Here is a 20,052-nt window from a genome sequence, read left to right on the forward strand (position 1 = left end):
CTTGTGCTCTCTATCTCTCATTCTCTCTCTCTCAAATAAATAAATAAAATCTTAAAAAAAAATTATTAATCTATTTTTTGAGTATCATATACATGGACAGATACAAGATATTTCTGCTTTGCTCAACCTATTACTTACATTTTCTGTATTAATTCAGATATTTATTAAGGGTTGCTTACAAAAGATGGCTACCTACAGTAATTACTAACCTGTTCCTTAACAGTAGTATTCACGTTGGTCAGGTAATGCTGACATATCTGACAGAATACCCGCATCTGTTTCTTTAAACGCAGCAAGTCCTCCTTGAAAAATTTAACATGAACAACTGTATAAAAACCTCATTTAGTATTTAAGATACTTCAAATTACATAAAATATTATCACATATTTAACTATATTTACTCTACTTGATTAGACCATTTTTCTTAAAAATAGCAACAAACTGCAGCCTTAAAAATATCAGGTGTATTAGTGCATAATATCTGAAGTGGTCTGGGTCCTTTAAAATGAGAAAACCTATATGACTGTATATGGCTATCTTTAATGAATCTACTACCTCAGAATGCCTAAAGAGTAAAGATTAATGGTCCATCCTCATTTTGTAATTTGAAGGGTAGCCAACTGATGAACAGAAAAAATTGATTAATAAGAGACAGCATCTTTCATTTCTTACTTGAAGGATACCAACTGCACTTTTTAAAAAGAGAGATGGACAAAAATCAGTTTTGTAGTATTATTCCAATTTTAAAAAATTTAAATGTCTTGTAAACTTATACTAAAAAGATAAATCTTTTACTAAACAGGTTTAACTTGATTGATTTGGTAAAGAAAACTTAACCAAGCTTCAGGATAATTTTGTATTTATTATCATTTTTACCCTTTCCCCTCTACTCAAAATATAATCTCTTTTCCCATTTTAATTTTTAATTCAATGCTTTTGACTTAGATGAGCAATCATATTTGCTAATATGGTTATTGTTCCTACTATAAACTTGATATTAAGTTAAATAAATTTCTTAGTTGTTTGACAAAAAATACACTAACAACAATACTAAATTGCTTTTTCAAGAGGAAAATACCCATTTCTTGTACTTTAAAAGCTCAGAGAAATTCTAAGCATTTAAAATTATTCTGATTTTATGAAAAAGAAACTTATTAAGACAACTGTTTTTGAGGAAAAGAGCTATGAACAACGAATTCTCTATCTCCTAGAAATTACATAGTATTTATAAAAATGTACCCAAATAATATTTAAGGCTACATCTACTACAAGTACAATGTTTAAGTTTTCAGTTTACAAATGAAAAAGGCAAGGGACACCTAGAGTGGCTCGGTTGGTTACAAACGCAAAAGGCAATACTGTGTAGTTCAATTACTCAACACATCAAAGATTACCATTATGGACAAAATTCTGAAAGTTCTATTACCCAGTAGCTGGCACATTATACTCAACCAGAAAGTGATTTACAATGAATTTGGAACATCAGTAGAAAGATCCTATGTATGAACAACGTGATCCCAAAACAATACTAAGGCATAAGAAGATCTAGGGGCAGCTGACTTTTTATCATCAATTTATATAATCCAATAGCTGTATGCTTGTTTCAAAAGCTCTTGGTCATAATTTACAAAATCTATATTTCTATATGTTCTCAATACTTTTGAGAATATGGAAATACATAAATTATACAACCTTAAAATGTGAAAATGTTTTAATTTAAAATCATACCTTGAAACATATTAATGTTCTTTCATTGAATATACATCAAACTACGAACGTAACTTTCTAATGGTACACATGCCTAAGCAGTAATTTAGAAATAAGCAAGACTTTACTGAAATAATTTATCGCATTAAAAGTTTGCTGAAAACAGTTAATGACATTTAATGTAATAAGAACTCCACTGAACCACCACAAACCTTTGTAGAGCTGCTTTCAGTTATCTTTGCAAGCTGCCAAAGGATTACATAGTGAGTACACTGCAGTGCATGAATAACAATCTGTAAAAAGAAGCAAGAGAATACAGTTAAATCTAAAACGTCCCAAGTATTCATTCTTGAAGTTAAATATGTAACTTGAAAATAAATAAAAACCTGCTCAGGCATGTCTCCATTTTCAATTCCGGTTTTCAACAGTTTGTAATTACAAGCAAACAAATCCCATTTTGAAAGATCATGGGCACTGTAAAAAGGAATCAAGTTATATTTAAAAGTTAAGCTTAATCACTTTTATTCTGGACTTGAATGTTAACAAAATGCTGTCAAAGTAAATACAGTAAACTTTTAACAGGCACCCACAACAAAAAAAAATGTATTTTTAAAAAAGTATGCTGGATGATAATCTGTCAATTATTCCCCAATTCAAAACATGACTCTATCAACTATTTTTTATATACAAGCACAAGAAATCTAGCAGAACTGGGACGCCTGGGTGGCTCAGTCGTTAAGCGTCTGCCTTCGGCTCAGGTCACGATCCCAGGGTCCTGGGATTGAGCCCCGCATCAGGCTCCCTGCTCAGCGGGAAGCCTGCTTCTCCCTTGGCCTGCTGCTCCTCCTGCTTGGACTCTCTCTCTCTCCCTTTCTCTCTCTGACAAATAAGTAAATAAAATCTTTAAAGAATTTATTAAAAAAAAGAAATCTAGCAGAACTGATAACATTATAACCCTAAAACATGCAAGTTGGTTTTGATTTTGCTACAGTTTTAAGAAATCAGAAACATTAAAATTCAACTCACTTATGAAAAGCAGTGATTCTCTTCAACGTTGACAATACCTGATATGCATCATCTTCATCAGGTTCTTCGCCCTATGAATATTAATAATATATAGTATTAAATCTTAATAACCACCAAAGTGAAAAATCTTAAGACTATCACATCAGTGATACCACCTTGAAAAGAAAGAATAGCCTAACACGACAAATTAACTTTGTCATTCAATACCTAGATCTGTCCAAATTTAAAGCAATATGGCTGGAGTAATCAGCCAACAGAGTTGTTATCACAGGTACATTACACCCAAAAAGAAAGAATGACATTCTCCCCTCTCCCTTAAAGTAACCTTGACACAAAACTATGAAGACATCTAGTCTTTCACAGTAGAAAATGCATTAGGACAATAAAGAAAAATATAGTAAAGGACAAACAAGAGATCATAAAGACAATACCTAAAAGATAAAACCTAAATGAATGAAACACAGTGCTCAAGAAAGACATACCAGACCAGTAACAATTTGGGAAAAACCTTCTGAATAAAGACTAGATATGCGCTAGTCCTTTCTGGATATCAATTTGCCAATTAAGAGTAACTTAAGTTTTTGAAAATTTTATGAGTCTTACTGCATGAAACTCACAAATTTTTTTAAACACTATCAAACATACTGTACTGAACACCAAGTCTCTCAAAAAACGCTTGTTTCTAAACTTAGTTTTCCTACACAAATAATTAAACTTAATTAACCCATTGCTTGATTTTAAATTAACTCGTCCTAATCACAATCATATCTAGCCAAGAATAAAGCCATTACATTTTTTAACTAAGAATGCGATCACTGTATATTAACTTATTTGCACAAACCACCAGTTAGCGAAACTTGTTACACAAAAAAAGAAAGCTTAAGAAGTAATGGCTAAACAAGAAAACTGAAAATTACACAGTCCATATGATCTTTGCAACATTAATGACAAAAGTGATGTGGAAAGGGCTAAATGCATTAATTTGAGAATTATGACTTTTTATTTTATGCAAGTCAATTAAACTGTGAAGTACATATTTTCTTTTTTTATTAATGTTCAGTTAGCCACTGTATAGTACAACATTAGTTTCTGATGTAGTATTCAATGATTCATTAGTTGCATATAACACCAGTGCTCATCTCAACATGTACCCTCCTTAATCAAAACAGATAAAAGTAAAAAAAAAAAAAAAAAATTAGTGTATTTGAGTGCCATACTTTTAAGTTTCTTTGGAAATATAACAGAACACAGGAAACCCCAAAATCCACAGTGGCTATAACAGCAATTTATCAAGGCTTTACAGTATCAAAGATCATTAATTACCTTTCCTTACTAACACTGCCAAAACAGTACAAAATACACTACTTTTTGAGGCTCCATGGCCAGAGTCTAGCTCTCCTTTTCTGTTCCATTTACACCCTGTCGCCTAACAGCCTTTAGTTTAGCTAAACCCTGGTAACTTCTGAGATCATTTCTTTAAAGTTAAGTGGGGGGGATTAGTTTTGCTTTCATCTTCTCCAAGTCACAGATTCTTACCACCTTCCCATTTTGGTGGAGGAGTAATAGTAGTATGATAATCAAAGAACAGAATGTCTGAATATTTTTCAACATACTGCTAAGGGACTAACACCAGGAATGGTGACTAATTCAGTTATTCAAGGGGAAGGACGAACTGACAAAATACTTTTTAATATATACCTCTTGCAGAAAATCTTCAAGAAGCCGGTTAAATTTATCTGCCAACTCATCTATCAGTTGACTTCTTGAAATATCTACCCTGTTGAAGATTGTGAACTCTTCATTACAGAGTGCATGGTAAGTCTTAGAACATGCTTCCAAAACATCTGTATCTGTGTGCTTCTCTACAATATTCCGGATCTGTCGTAATAAGGCATCCAAATGCTGCAAAATCAAAGTTTTTTTCATTAAAACTAAGGTACATATTAGAAAAAACTAAGGTATATATGATAGGCACAGAAAGACTACACTAAAAAGCTTCAAAAATAATAACTCTACAACAAGTAGGGCATAAGTTTTGATGTGTTTTCCTAGTCGTGGTAAATAAATACATTGACCCACCCATATACTTATTTCCTCAGCTTTAATGGGAATAATATTACCTATCTCATAGGGCTTTGGTGAGAATGTTAATACAAAGAATTTATAAAAGTACTCAATGAATATTAACTGCTTTCATTTTATAATTGTTATTAACCAGCTACCTACCCCCAATCTCCTTAAATCTCTTAGATATAGTCAAATAATGGCTAGGAATGAGAAAATGGCTATGGTCATGAATCAAAGGAAAGCCTCATTAACGCCATTCTCTAAATCCAACTTATAAAAAATAAAGAAGATATATAAAATGTAGGTTTCCTTTAACATGAGAAGGTTCAAGAATATAAACAAACAATATGATGGGATGAACAAAACTAGTAGTTTTTCTTCAAGGTGTTTTTATACAGAGGAAACATTGTACCTTTTCTAATCGTCCAGTGGTATATATTTCCAAATCAAAATACTGAGGCAACTGCAACAAGTTAGTCACCTTTTCTGCATCTATAGAGTACTTTGAAATAAAAAAAAAAAATCATATCAAAACATCACAATAATGTTAAATAAACATTATAATACAAATCAGTTTGACATTTCCAAAGAAAACCTGTAATTTCTTACAAATACTCTCCTATTACACAAACTTACCTTAGCTAATAACTGAGGAAGGGCCACAGCAAAAAGTTCAGTGATTTTTGTCCTGTCATCCAACTGGGTCTTCTTCTCCTTCGCTGTCAGCACCTAAAGTAGCACAACGATGCTTTTAAGTATTTATTAAAACTAGTAACACTGTTAGATGCTCAAGTTTAAGTTAAGACATACAAAATAAGTAATGAAACTACATTTTAAATGACGGATACCAAAATTTCTACTATAAAACATGAAACCCAAAAGTAACAAAGAATAACTATAACGAGCACAACATTTTTTAAAAAGCCACCTAAAATAACAGCAAAAAAAAAACTTGGAATAGTTCTAGAGGCAAAACCAATACCCAATTAAATTAACCAACGCTACCATTAGATAAAGCAGCAGTTAGGAAGGAAATGTAGTTTAGGAGCTTACATAATAATGGGACTGAGTAGCATTTCAGCCTATTCTAAGCTGTGGGCCATGATGCATGGGTTATGAATTCAACATGAATTCACTCATGATAGCATGAATTCTGTCATCAATTAGAAAAAGGAAAAAAAGAAAATAAAATAGAATGCGTCACATACCATAAGTATTGTTCGAAGAACTTTTGTTTGTTATACACAAACACATCTATATAGATGTATACTATGTAACAAACCATGTATTTTTATGCCTCATAATCAAAGTTTCAAAGGCTGTGGAGCTGTTGGTCTACAATACAAATATGTGAACTTTGCAGTGATGCATTAAAATATAATTCAGGGAAATAGGAATTTCTCCATTTTGATGAATAATTATGTTTTAATTCCTGATTTTTATTAAAAGGGAAAGAAAGCAAATCTATAAATAAACCAAAATGCAAAAATGCACCATTCTAAAATAGTGAGCTAGAATTAGTCTTGAGAGCAATCACTTTATCTCCTGTAGTAACTAACAAAGTATCTCATGGAAAGAACTCAAATTTCCCATTGCTAATACTTTAAAATTTACTTCTAACACATATGTATTAGCAAAGATCATCTGAAAAATAAAGTGTAAGATTAAAAAATTTGGCTCTATAGTTACATGCAAGAATTTTTAAAATTATAATCAAAAGGAGAAACACACCTTAGAATAGTGAAACTATACCAACATACCCTTTTTCCTGTCCCTCTTCCCACAGGGGGATGACATTCAGCTGCTTGTCTAATGGTACAAAGCATTATTTCAATCAGAGCACTCTCTTGTCTATCTGTCAGTGCTGAAAAAAAAAAAAAATCAAAGAATTAACCTATTTCTTTTCCCTATATGTTACTTATAAGTATTACATAACAATCCTGCCTGTGACAGAATCTGACCTAATATACTAAAGAAAATCCCATTACTGTATCACAGATAGGATGAGAACTTGTTTACTGAACAGTACAAATCTGTGTACCACTAGTCCACAATTTAACCAAAGAAAATATGAACACAGATACCAGAAAAATTTTTTAAAAATTCAATACTGACAGCAGCTACATCTTTCTTCATAATATTCGTGTATATGAAAACAAAATTATTCGCAAATATTTTCAAGTACTTTTTTTTAAATTTATTTATTTGAGAGCAAAACACTCCAGCAGGGGAGGGGTAGAGAGAGAGGGAGAAGGAGAGAATCTCAAGCAGACTACGTACCCAGCACGAGGCCCAATCTCAGGACCCTGAAAAAGAATCACACGCCCAACCAACTAAGCCACCCAGGCACCCCTCAATTACTTTTTAATATTAAAGATATTAATAAGCAAGCACTCTCAATTACTTTTTAATATTAAAGATAAACAAATGGCCTAAATAAAATTTGTTTTAAGAAACTGACTAGACAACAAAATACCATAACTAAACAGCCATTTACCTTCTTCTCCACTAAGAGGCTCCTCCAGCAACAAGCTGTTCATACATTCCCAGTCTTTCAGTAGCTCGGTAGCACAGTCCCACATGCTATCCACAAGGTAAGCTGCATGCTCATGTAACTAAAATTAAAAAAGAGCAATTGCTCTTAGACAAATAGCATACTAGCCTTAACTCAAAAGAATGGAAGCTTTGTTGGCACCATGTACAAACTCAAACAGCAATCTGTTTTTTGAGGTCAAATGGAAAACAGGACAAAGAAACTGCCTTAGCTGGCTGAGTATAAGTAAACCCAGTTGGGTAGTATCATTAAACATGTCTCACAATAATCATTACACTAGTTAACCAGAAAATTAATTCTGAGAAGATTATATGCATGTATATTTAGTGCCTATTTGGACTCAATATTACATGAGTTAACCACACTCAGTTATAAAACATACTATGAATTTAATTTAAGGGGAGGGATAATGGTTACTTAAAACATAAAAAAAGTTTATCAATTCAATATATAAGCATATTATTTATCTTCGTTTTGTGAAGCCTAAAAGGCCCTACAGCTTCCCAACTTCTTTTAGGGGACTATCATTACAATGATACCAAAACCTGTCAAAGACATTACGAATAAAAAAATGTGGAGGCCAACATCTAACATGAACACAGAGGGAATATCCTCAAAAAACTAGCAAGGCAAAACCGGAAATATATAGAAAGGATAACAGATCATGACTACGTAGGTTTTATCCTAGGAATTCAAGGTTGGTTCAACATTCAAAAAACCAGTCAACATAATTCAAATATTAACATAATGAAGGATAAAATAATCATCTCAATAAAATAATCACCTCAGAAAAAGCACTGGGCAGAATTCAACATCCGTTCATGATAAAACTCAACAGAAGGGATAGAAGGAAACATTCTCAATATAAACAACTACCATGTGACCTATCACTAATAACAATACAGAAATACTGGATGCCTTTCCCCTAAGATCAGGAATAATCCAAAGATGAACATTCTACTGGATGTCCTATCAGTTCAATAAGGCCAGGGAAAAATGGCATAAATGTAAGAAAGGAAGAAGTAAACTGAACGTTATCTGCAAATGACTTGACTGCATTATTATAAAGAATCCCGAGGAATCTATTAAAACCTTACTGAAATAAGTGAATTTAGCAAAGTTACAGATGAGTGGTCAATATGCAAAAACCAACTGTATTTCTATATACAGAAAAAATTTAAAAATTTATTTAAAAGACCCTAAAACTGATTGAATAATACATAATATGAATACCAAAAATGTACATTGGATCCTCTCAAATTCTGGTTAACAGGCAAATTTTCAATCTGAGGGAAACCTAAAAGAGCTGATGTTAAAATGTAAATCCTTATCTACAAAATTAATAAAGCAGGTATCAAATATTGAGAACAAAGTGCAAGGTCTGTGTTAAAGAGTTTCACATGAAAAATAGAGTTTTACATGGATTAGCTCAGTGATACCTAAGAAATTATTACCCACATTTTTACAAGGAAAATGAGGCTTAGAAAGATTAAGTAACTAAACCAGTTACGCAAATAGTAAGTAGAGGGGCCGAATTGGTAGTCAGGTCTTTCTGACTCCAAAATTCATATTCTTAGTACTATACATAAATCCTATTATTTGAACATCTTACTAAAAGAATTTTTTTAAATTTTGTGTAATGGGTACAACTCTTATTATATCCAAGATTTACTGTGATATATGGAAGATTTTAAGATGTACGTTATTTCAACCCCTTCTCCACATTGTTTTGAACATAAGTATAAAATGAACATCAACTAACCTCACTTTCCAGAAAGAAAAAAACCAATGTCTTAACAAGGTTGGCATTTGGACCTTGTCGTCCCCTTCTTTTCATCATACCATCGTCCTCTGGATCTCTACGACTGAAGAGCCTATGATCAAGACAAAGTATTTCCTTTTAAAACAAAAAAAACCCTATTTCCTAATTTAAAAATTTAAATTCATATTTAAGCATCTAATAAGATAGTAAATGGGACCTGGGTAAGTATTCTCCAACATGATACCCAAGTAAATAATAGCTATAAACCTTTTTCATTTCATACTTAATGGTACTTCTAAGTCCTCTTAAATTAACTTCTCAAGTTAATTTTATGGAGTTATGGATTACTTCTTTTTTTTAAGATTTTATTTATTTGAGAGAGAGTGAGCGAGCAAGCAAAAGAGCACAAGCAGGGAGAGCAACATGCAGAGGGAGAGGGAGAAGCAGGCTCCCCGCTGAGCAGGAAGCCTGCTGTGGGGCTCAATCCCAGGACCCTGAGACCATAGTCCAAGCCAAAAGCAGAGGCCCAACGGACTGAGCCACCCAGGCACCCCTGGATTATTTCTTTTTAAAAACACTACTGCATTTTATACAACCATTTCCTTTTGTAAAAGTATTACACTAGCTCATACCATTTATGCACATTAATTTATGAAAAATATTCATCTCTTTAAAACTGAACATATATTTTCCTTCTATCCTTCTTGCACAATTGTCTCAAAGTGACTTCAGTGGCCTCTTTCTATGGATATCATGGTGGTTTTTCCTTATAAATAACAAAGAAATATCACTGGGTAGCAATGAACAGAAACTAGAGTATGAACATTTTACATCACGTACTCTAATAAACGCTCCCCCATCCCAAACAGGCATTTTAATAAAATCTTACAAAGATATAGTTTAGTCCATGTGGTTCAAACTGTTCTCTTTATTTTTTTTTAAGAGAAACCGTCTTTTTTTTTTTAAAGATTTTATTAATTGGAGAGAGAGAGAGAGAGCACCCAAGCAGGGAGAGGGGCAGAGGGAAGGGGAAAAGCAGACTTCCCCACTGAGCAGGGAACTCTACAGTGGGCTTGATCCCAGTATCCCAGGATCATGACCTGAGCCGAAGGCAGACGCTTAACCAACTGAGTTAGTGGTTGAGCGGTTAAGCGTCTGCCTTCGGCTCAGGTCGATCAAGTCCCACATCGGGCTCCAAGTCTGCTTCTCCCTCTGCCCCCCCCCAACCCTGCTCTTGTGCTCTCTCTCACTCTCTCTCAAATAAATAAAATCTTAAAAAATAAATAAATAAAATAAAAGCCATTACGTAACACTTGCTGAATGTTTTCTGTGGTCAGATATTCACACTGCTATCCATACTACTTAATCTGAGGTGTTACACCATGTTAAAGGACTATAGGACTTTGGGGATTCTTATGTCAAACTATATCAAACACGTGAAGCAAAACCTTTTAATATCTTCTAAAGCAAGCAATAACAGGCTTAAGACTAAATATTATAATAGGGCAATAGTTAGAAGCTGACAATGGAGAAAACAATGAGAAATTAGGAAAAGGTCTTAACATGATGATGTAGTTAGGTATATTTTTATATATTTTGTATATTTTTATGTATTTTATTCAATAAAAAACATTTCCCTTTGAAGATTTAACTTCTACAAATCAAGTAAATTGGAGAATTGAAACCTTTAAAGGAAAGAGTAAAATGTGAAAGTTTCTACTTGACCTGTATGAATAATTTTTAAATGAATTATATATATTTTTAGTATCAATTATAGTACAATAAAATTACTATCATAAAAGTATACTTTAGAAAATATGAAAATATAGGTTTACTTTTTGTAGAGAAATTCCCCAGCTGCTACTGCTACTGGCCGGTGAGCTGAATAAACCAGATGGTAGACATTTTCACAATCTTCTGCAGTAAGAACTTCTTCACTACTCCTTAAAAAAAAAAAAAAAAGCAGTAGCAGTTTCAATGACTTAATTTTAAGGATAATGAATACAACGATCCATGCTTGTACATTACAAATAATACACTTTTCACTACTTGTGTTAAAAAAAGAAAAAGAAAAATTGACCCTATTTGATTATCATGTCAGTAAAAGCATGCCCTGACAAAAGAGCTAAATATTTTGTCAATATCTAAGATCAATGGGAAGTCAAATTAGAGTGAATACCAGAATACAGAAGTATATGTTGAAGAGAAGTAATAATGTGACAAGGATGCTAAAGAGAAAGGAAGACAAAATAATATAAATATAAAAAAATTAAGGGGTGGCATTCTAAGAGCTTAGAGTTAATAATCACAGAAAACACTCTGTATATATTTCACAGTAATATTAACAAGATAGTATCACATTAAAATATACTAACAGCGCAATTATCTCACAATGATGAATACTTCACCATGTACTAAACACCATATGAGTAAACGCAAATGGTTTTTTGAAATAATCAACATTTAAATGCCGAAGACCTTTAATTACCATCTACCACTGGAAAAATCTTACTAAAATGTAGTGTTCATTTTCCTGATCTTATTTTTAAAAAAGAAAATAAACCTAATAAAATCTTCCTGGTAAATAAAAGTCATTATTAGGCCCATCAATCACAGTACCCCAGGGTAAACCTCATCGAGTTCTTCCCTTACAGACTCTGCTTTCAGGGTCCCGGTGTCTGGCAGCTCTTTACCCCCTAATATGCTTTCCATCTGCTTTGAAATAAACAATCTAGGTTTTTAGCACTCTATGTAAATTGAGAACCATAAGACCACCACCAGCAAAAAAAAAAGTCTAAAGTACATTAGATGATCAGATCCTTTTTGGTTTTCTGCTGTGCTCAAAGTTTCCAGAAGTCTGATCTAAGGAAATATTACTTCTTTTGGAGAGAAACAAAACCAAAATGTTAAAATTCAAGTTTTGAAAGCCTTTTGACTTAAGATACTCTACGTATAATACTGAATTGTTACTGGAAAAACCACTTGTGTCATTTTATAATGAAAAGACATATATTGAATCAAATCAGTTAAAGTATAGTTAAATGTGCAGTAGTTCACTCATTTTCATTGTTTGAGAAGGAATGTTCCTGACAACTTTCAGTTATTAGGTATTTATAATGGCTGAATCAACATAAATGAGTCTATTATCCTTCATAAAAATATGAGAAATAAGGAAAGATGTCCACAGGGTATTGAGGAAGAAGCAGCTACAAAAATACATAGAGTACTATTACTTATTTCATAATTCTTTCAATACTTTCATAACATGTATATATATTTAATTTTTTAAGTCCAACTAAAAAAGAAAATGCAATAGTTAAGACTGCTCAAAATAGCTATTATCTTACATATTTAATTCTTCCTCTACTGGTAATCATTTAGGCTATTTCAATAATTCTACTACAAACAATGCTATGTTAGAGAATGTGAGCATTTAAAATTTTGAATATAGATACTGCCAAGCTTTTCTCCAAAGGGGTTATACCAATTTATAGTCCCCCATCAGTGTTTTATTTTTATAATTTTTATTGTTATGTTAATCACCATACATTACATCATTAGTTTTTGATGTAGTGTTCCATGATTCATTGTGCATAACACCCAGTGCTCCACGCAGAATGTGCCCTCTTTAATACCCACCAGGCTAACCCATCCCCCCATCCCCCCATCACAGTGTTTTAAAGACCTGTTTTTGCACAGCTTCAACAACACAGTGTATTACCAAACACTTTTCTATCTTTGTCAAGCAACAGGTTAAAAAATGATCTCATTTTAATTTATCTGTCTCTGAGTGTGGCTAAACATCTTCTCATATATTTTTAAATTTTCTTTCTGTCGATGATCTGGTTCTCTAACTTTTGTCCATTATTAGGTTTCCATCCTTATTTATTAAAATTGACTCCAATGATAAAAATATTTTGACCAATCTGTCATTGGTTTTCTGAGTTTATGGTATTTTATGTCATATAGACATTTTTTCATTTTTACGCAATGATTTTTTTATGTCTAGGTTTTATGTCATGTTCAGAGAGCTCTTGCTCATTTTACATATAAAATAAAAAAAATAAAAATGTTTAATCTTCCCCAAGTTTTCATCTAGTACTTTAATGGTTTCATTCACTTGCATTTAAACATGTCATCCATCTGGAAATTATTTTTGTATAAGGAATGAGATGGGAATCTGATTCAATTTTTCCCCAAATAGAACCTAGCTGTCACAAAACCATTCATCTTTTTTTTTTTTTAAAGATTTTATGTATTTATTTGACAGCAAGAGAGAGAGCACACGTTCAAGCAGAGGAAGCAGCAGACAGACGGAGAAGCAGGCTCCCTGCAAAGCAGGGAGCCCGACGAGAGGCTCAATCCCAGGACCCTGAGATCATGACAAAGGCAGATGTTCAACCGACTGAGCCACCCAAGTGCCCCAAAACCATTTATTTTCTTAAAGGAAATGCCACCCTCACCCTATACTAGGTTCCTGGATTTGTTTACATTTGTCTGTATTCTTTATTCTCTGCTACTATCAGTCTGTTCACACACCAGTACCAAAATTTAAAAATTACTACGGTTTTACAATATGACTTAAAATGATACTGGGCAGTCATCACAAATTAGCTTTTATCACAATTTCACTGGCTACTAGTCTATGATGAATTTTCCATAGGAGTGGCAGAAGTAGCATGTTAGGTTAAAAAAAATACCCTTTGGCAATTATTATTTGGATCATGGTAACAATCTAAATGCCCACTGACAGATGAATGGGTAAATAAAATGTGGTATAAACATACAACGGAATATTACTGAGCCTCAAAAGTAAATGAAATCTACACGCTGCAACATGAATGAACTCTGAAGATACCATGGTAACTGAAATAAGCCAGAGACAAAAGGACAGATACTGTAAGATTCCACTTATGTGAATTACCTAAAATAGTTAAATTCATAGAGATAAAAAGTACAACAGTGGTCACCAGGGGCTAGGCAGGCAGGCAGGAAGGAATGGGGAATTAAGTGTTTAATGGGTACGAAGTTTTAGTATGGGATGATTAAAAATAGTTCTGGATATGCATAATGGTGATGGCTTCACAAGGTGAACATACTAACTGCTACTAAACTATACACTTAAAATATGTTTAAAATTCTAAAAATTTTTATGACTAATATTCCATTGTGTGTGTGTGTGTGTGTGTGTGTATATATATATATATATATATATATATATATACACACCACATCTTCTTTATCCATTCATCTGTTGATGGGGAACTTATGTTGCTTCTATGTCTTGGCTATAGTAAATAATGTTCCAATAAACATAGGGGTGCATGTACCTGTTCAAATTAGTGTTTCCATTGTCTTTGGGTAAATACCCAGAAGTGGAATTACTGGATCCTATGGTACTTCTATTTTTAGGGTTTTTTTGTTTGTTTTTTAAGGAACCTCCATATTGTTTCCATTTACAAAGAACTCATACAACTCAACATCAAAAATGAAGAAAAATCTGATTTAAAAACTGGACAGAGTACTTGAATAGACTTTTTTCCAAAGACATAGAGATGACCAATGGACAAATGAAAAGATGGTCAACATCACTAATCATTAAGGAAATGCAAATCAAAATCACAATGAGGTATCACTTCAAACCAGTCAGAATGGCTAGTATCAAAAAGACAAGAAAGAACAGTGTTGGCGAGAATGGAAAAAAAGGAAGCCTCATGCGCTGTTACCAAAGGGGAGGGGAGTAGGGGAATGGCGAAATGGGTGAAGGAATTAAGAGGTACAAAATTCCAGTTATAAAATAAATAAGTCACAAGGATGAAAAGTACATCATAGGGAATATAGTCAGTAATACCGTAATACACATATTGTGGCGAGCTTTTCATAAAGTATATAATTATTGAATCACTATGTTGTACACCTGAAGTGAACTTAATATTATTTGCCAACTACACTTCAATTAGAAATTTAAAAAAACTTTTTTAAATTAAAATGGTAAATTTTTTAAAAAGGAAAAAATTGCATTACATTTTAACATAACAGAATGTTTTAAATTCAGATTGTTTCCAGAGAAATTTCAGTAAATACTAATTTCTAAAAGTGTAACAAAATATAAGCACATTTAATACACTCAAGTGTTTACTTTTTTCAAGGGCACCTAAGACAGTGAAATGGAAAGGAAACTGATCATTAGAATCGGAACACAGGAATTCCTAGCTCAGTTAAAATATTCTAGTCTAATGGTTCCTTCTTTCCGTTTACTCAATCTTACATGAGAAAATTAAACTTCCAGCTGTAAAAATTCCATGTCTTAAGTTATTAAAATTTAGAACCAGATAAATTTAAACCATGTTGTCTAATGAATTATTTAAAATATCTGGACATTAGTAATATGCAATAAGTACATACTTACTGTAAAACAAGAGTAAGTAATTTTATTGCTTGTACTGCAACATCATATTCTTTGTCAAGGGTCATAGACACAATTCTATCCTAAGGACAAAAAAAATTAAGGTATTTTTAAAGTAAGAGAAAAATATTTTCAAACAGGTAATTTTTAAATACTTAAAGTAATACTAACCTTGAACCGACTGGTAAAAAGCTCCAGTTTGGAATTAAGCTCTTTGTTATAATAAAGCCCTTGTAGAGCAGTGAGACATTTGAGTCTTACCTCACCTTGCTAAATGAAGCAAGAGGAGAAAATGCATTAAAACTCTGCATATTTTCAACCTGAATATTCAAGACATACACAGTATCTTTTACTTTAGATTTTTAAATATGTTCCATACAATTCTTCAAAACTCTCATTTTCAAAAACTCTTATCTTTGATAATGAAAAAATAGGAATCAATACATACATTTAATACTAAATACCTTTGGGGTTACTATTTCTGTATGTCAAGTGAAAATTTTTTGAAAATTTGTTCAGAGCAATACTATTGTAAAAGACAATAGTAGCATATTTCACATTAAGTTTTCCTTTACAGAACGTAGTATTTGTAAAGGATACATGCAAAGAACTTCAAGGCTAGTGAAGAGGCAGCCTAAGAGAAAGGCAGAATAATAAAATAAAATAAAATAAAATAAAAGTATATCAGAGACCAAGTTGTAATTTATAACCTGCTAAGATACATGTTTATGAAAAGAGAAGAAAAGTTAGAAAAATTTCAAAAAGTATATAGCACTCACATAGTAAGAATAAAGACTCTTCTTACAGCTCTAAGAAATGCCTAACCACTACCACCACATGATTCTAATGTTTGTTTCACTACAAAAAATAATTCAAGAGTGAAGTCTAAATCAGTTACCAAGATTAAAAAAGTCTAGGGGACTTTATGTGATAGAGACCATGTTTTCATGGAGCAGATAGAAAAGAATAAAGGAGAAAGGCCTATAGGAATGCAGTCCCAGGTATACCTATACAAAGATAACTCATTATGAATGAGAGCTCTAGATAGCTATGCCTATGTGTAGACAGATAAACATTCTGTAAGGGTATATCTTACCTTATCATGCATAGTCCAGCCAACATATTTTAAATAACTGTCATTTAGAAAGGCATCACTATACATTTTCATCCAAATACCAATTTCTTCAATGCAAATAGCTCGAATTTCAGCTATTGCATCACTGAGTGGAGGAAGGAAAAATTATGTATATTAGTTCCACTATAACATCAGGATTTGTGATTTATCCAAGAGCTGCCAAATACTTCACACCTAGTATGAACATACCACTGTCTTAAAAGATTACTGGGTATTTAAAAGTAGAACTGAAGCATGATCCCCTAAATGTTTACAGACTACCTGGCAAAGCATAACTCTCATCACATAAATATTTAAAATTAAATAAAAATACAAACAAAATGAGACCCCCACCTTTTATACCATGAAATATCCCAGCCTCTGCTCACACCTGCTGGGCATGGTGTGTTCAGAAGACAGCAGGCACACTAATTTGGTTAGAGAATAATTTTCCAGGAGAGAATTAGTTACATGTAACACTGAGGCCAAGCTTCATTTGGATTTGAATGTCAGACTAAATTATTTTGAATTCATCCTGTAGGTACTAGTGAGTCACTGAAAGCTTTTGAGCAGAGGAATAACACAACAAAAGAATGTTTTAGGAAAACTTCAATAATCTCTAGGTATGAGAATGACAGAGGAATAGACTAAGATAATGGTGACAACAGAAACAAAAAGGTAAGAATGGACCAGGAGACATTACAAAGAAAGTGATTCAATAACTGCCAAGTTGAGGAAGTGAGGGAGAAGTTGAATAAAAATACCACTAACATTTAAAGAACAGGTTACAGCAGAAATGGTGATAAGACTACCTACTTCTTTCCTCTGCTCATTCAAAATAGTAAAAGAAAATACTTAAATCTATCCAAATTTTCCCACTGACATGCAAATGACAGAGTCCTGAACCATCATGTATAGTTTCTACTACCATAGTACATCCAAAAGCAATTAAGTATTTTGTACCCTGACTCCTAATCATAGAAGTAGACTCCATCTGCTGGGCAGGTACTAGTCAAGCACATTACTCCATCTTTCAGTGAGGAAACATCAATTTCAGAGCAGTTAAATAACTTAACTAGAATATCTCAATCAGTGGAAGACCTTACCTTCTAACACTGATCTTACTCCAATGCTCTTTCTACTACTTTATACTGCCTAAACCACTAAATATCCAAACCTGACTAGAGTTAAGACTTACATAGAAAATATGTCCTGACTTACCGGTATCTATGTACAAACACTCCCTTAAATATTGCATTCATCATATTTTCTATTTCGTCTTGATTTTCCTGAAGCTGAAAACAATACATTATTTCTTTTCAATTGTAATGAAATACAACCAAAATAACATCTAAAAGTCATTACAAATACAAATATAGGTTTCTCCAGTGTTTTGGTGATTACATCTAATTTTTAATTCTACTAGACAACAGTCACCACACAGAAAAATTAACAGCTGTTGTAGGTCAGGTAGCTAAAGTCCCTTGATACCTGGAATATTTGACTTGGCTTTTAATGTTTAGCTGGCAGATTACCCTTTTCTAAGGCTCACAAATTTCCATTGTAAAAAGGCACATAAAAAATCTGTTAATTTATTACAACACATATCATCTATTATATAACATATATGTTCATATCAAAAAAGCATAATATTTCATTATCTTGGTCATTATCATCTGAAAAAGAAAAGTAATGCTAACTAGTGTCTGCTCAAAGAACAAAAGAGGTTTGAGTAAAATAATTTGGTAGAAAGTTACCCTGTTAAATTCTTTTGAAGGAAACAAGGCTCACCTTAAATAATCAAGTAAACATTTCAAAATCTTGGGTTTACTTACCTACTCCCATTATTTTCAATTCAGAGTTTGAGAATTAAGACAAAATTGTTTCAGAGTTTGAGAGTTAGGAGAAATACCTTTCTCCCAGTCTAAGTATCAATTAGCTCTTTTATTATGTTCTGCACTTTTGTAAAATGTATTTTTTTCTTTTCATGGATATATTCTTGCATTTCCAAATAATGCTAACAAGGGCGTGCACTTCTTATATTCATTAGCACAGATAGTCAAAGGTACAAGGTGGTCAAAAAACTTAACCCTAAGCCAGAAGTATCAATATCTTTTATTTGCACAGGAATTTTAATCTCAAAATCCTCTTACCTATATCCACTCATTCAACGCTCACAGTCTTAAATTTAGGTCTAAGAATTGGGCCATAATTTCAAGGCCTAAGACATGCATTATGTTTACCTAATAAATCATCTGATGAAATTTAATCATTACAATTAAGAGGCAGAAAGGCCAATTCTTCATTTCAAACTATATGAAAAAGATGAGGAATTTAGGTAGGGGGGAAATATCGACAAGATTTTTAGGCTTTTGTTGAGTCACGGCATTTTAAAAAGTTACTATCTCAGAAATAACCAACTAAAAATTACAGCTACTACCAACCCCAAATATGTCAAAATCAAGTAGTAATTTCTGGATTACCATGGCAAAAATTACCTCAAATGTATTACTAACATTTCTGAAACATCAGATTTTGCCTATTAGAAATAAACATCGCCAATATCAGCAAAATACTCTATCACTAATGAAGAAGAAATTAAAATCACAAACACAACATTGGAAGATTATATTTAGGGCGTGCCCGAGTCGGTTAAGCTTCCGACTCTCGATTTCGGCTCAGGTTGTGATCTCAGGATTGTGAGATGGAGCTCCGCACTGGACTCCATGCTGGGTGTGGCGTTTGCTTAAAATAACCCCCCCCCAAAATTAAAAAAATAAAAAAGATTCTCTCTCCCTCTGCCCCTCCCCCTCTTAAAAAATATTTAGCATAGGGCGCCTGGGTGGCTCAGTCGTTAAGCGTCTGCCTTCGGCTCAGGTCATGATCCCAGGGTCCTGGGATCGAGCCCCACATCGGGCTCCCTGCTCTGCAGGAAGCCTGCTTCTCCCTCTCCCACTCTCCCCTGCTTGTGTTCCTGCTCTCGCTGTCTCTCTGTCAAATAAATAAATAAAATCTTTAAAAAAAAATATTTAGCATTAAGAATGAAAAATATCTTCCTCATTCAAAGTTAAATTTGGTGATCAGCCATGTTAATCAACTGCCACCTATACCACACACACACACAAAAAAAGCAGCAATTTAGAAACCATAAATAGCCTCTAAGTTATTTTTCAAAGTGATGTCATATAACTGAAACTTGAATTCATCCTGACAACTAGTTCAGGGAAGTTAGGACAGACATTCTCACAGCAGGCATGAATAATACTAAGGCTTAAAACAACTTGTCTGACTGGCCTAGGACCTTACTGAAAGCCTTAAACTCTTAACCCTAGCCTACAAAGAAAGAAAATATAAGCAAAAGGTATTGTTGGCATGGACAGTCAACAAAACTAGACATTTAAACAACTTGAAATATT

At 32.9% G+C, this 20,052-nt stretch overlaps 1 protein-coding gene across 4 annotated transcripts in view; it reads right to left on the minus strand.

Moving 5' to 3' along the window:
• Positions 1 to 20,052, minus strand: part of STAG2 (STAG2 cohesin complex component) — a 129,512-nt gene that overhangs the window by 31,890 nt on the left and 77,570 nt on the right. For all 4 annotated transcript variants that reach the window (XM_028122696.2, XM_088028655.1, XM_028122697.2 and 1 more), the window contains exons 9-23: positions 17,858 to 17,931; positions 16,619 to 16,742; positions 15,694 to 15,792; positions 15,526 to 15,605; positions 10,952 to 11,059; positions 9,117 to 9,228; positions 7,298 to 7,415; positions 6,561 to 6,664; positions 5,437 to 5,529; positions 5,213 to 5,302; positions 4,432 to 4,635; positions 2,734 to 2,804; positions 2,094 to 2,181; positions 1,920 to 2,000; positions 210 to 302 (exon numbers count right to left, since the gene is read on the minus strand). In XM_028122696.2, the coding sequence (XP_027978497.1) occupies positions 210 to 302; positions 1,920 to 2,000; positions 2,094 to 2,181; positions 2,734 to 2,804; positions 4,432 to 4,635; positions 5,213 to 5,302; positions 5,437 to 5,529; positions 6,561 to 6,664; positions 7,298 to 7,415; positions 9,117 to 9,228; positions 10,952 to 11,059; positions 15,526 to 15,605; positions 15,694 to 15,792; positions 16,619 to 16,742; positions 17,858 to 17,931 (1,539 nt within the window). The remainder of the gene's footprint in view (positions 1 to 209; positions 303 to 1,919; positions 2,001 to 2,093; positions 2,182 to 2,733; positions 2,805 to 4,431; positions 4,636 to 5,212; positions 5,303 to 5,436; positions 5,530 to 6,560; positions 6,665 to 7,297; positions 7,416 to 9,116; positions 9,229 to 10,951; positions 11,060 to 15,525; positions 15,606 to 15,693; positions 15,793 to 16,618; positions 16,743 to 17,857; positions 17,932 to 20,052) is intronic.

The sequence above is a fragment of the Eumetopias jubatus genome, unplaced genomic scaffold (genome assembly GCF_037043125.1).
Source record: "Eumetopias jubatus isolate StellerSeaLion01/CBP00866 unplaced genomic scaffold, mEumJub1_p1.0 scaffold_11, whole genome shotgun sequence".
Classification (NCBI taxonomy): Eukaryota; Metazoa; Chordata; class Mammalia; order Carnivora; family Otariidae; genus Eumetopias; species Eumetopias jubatus.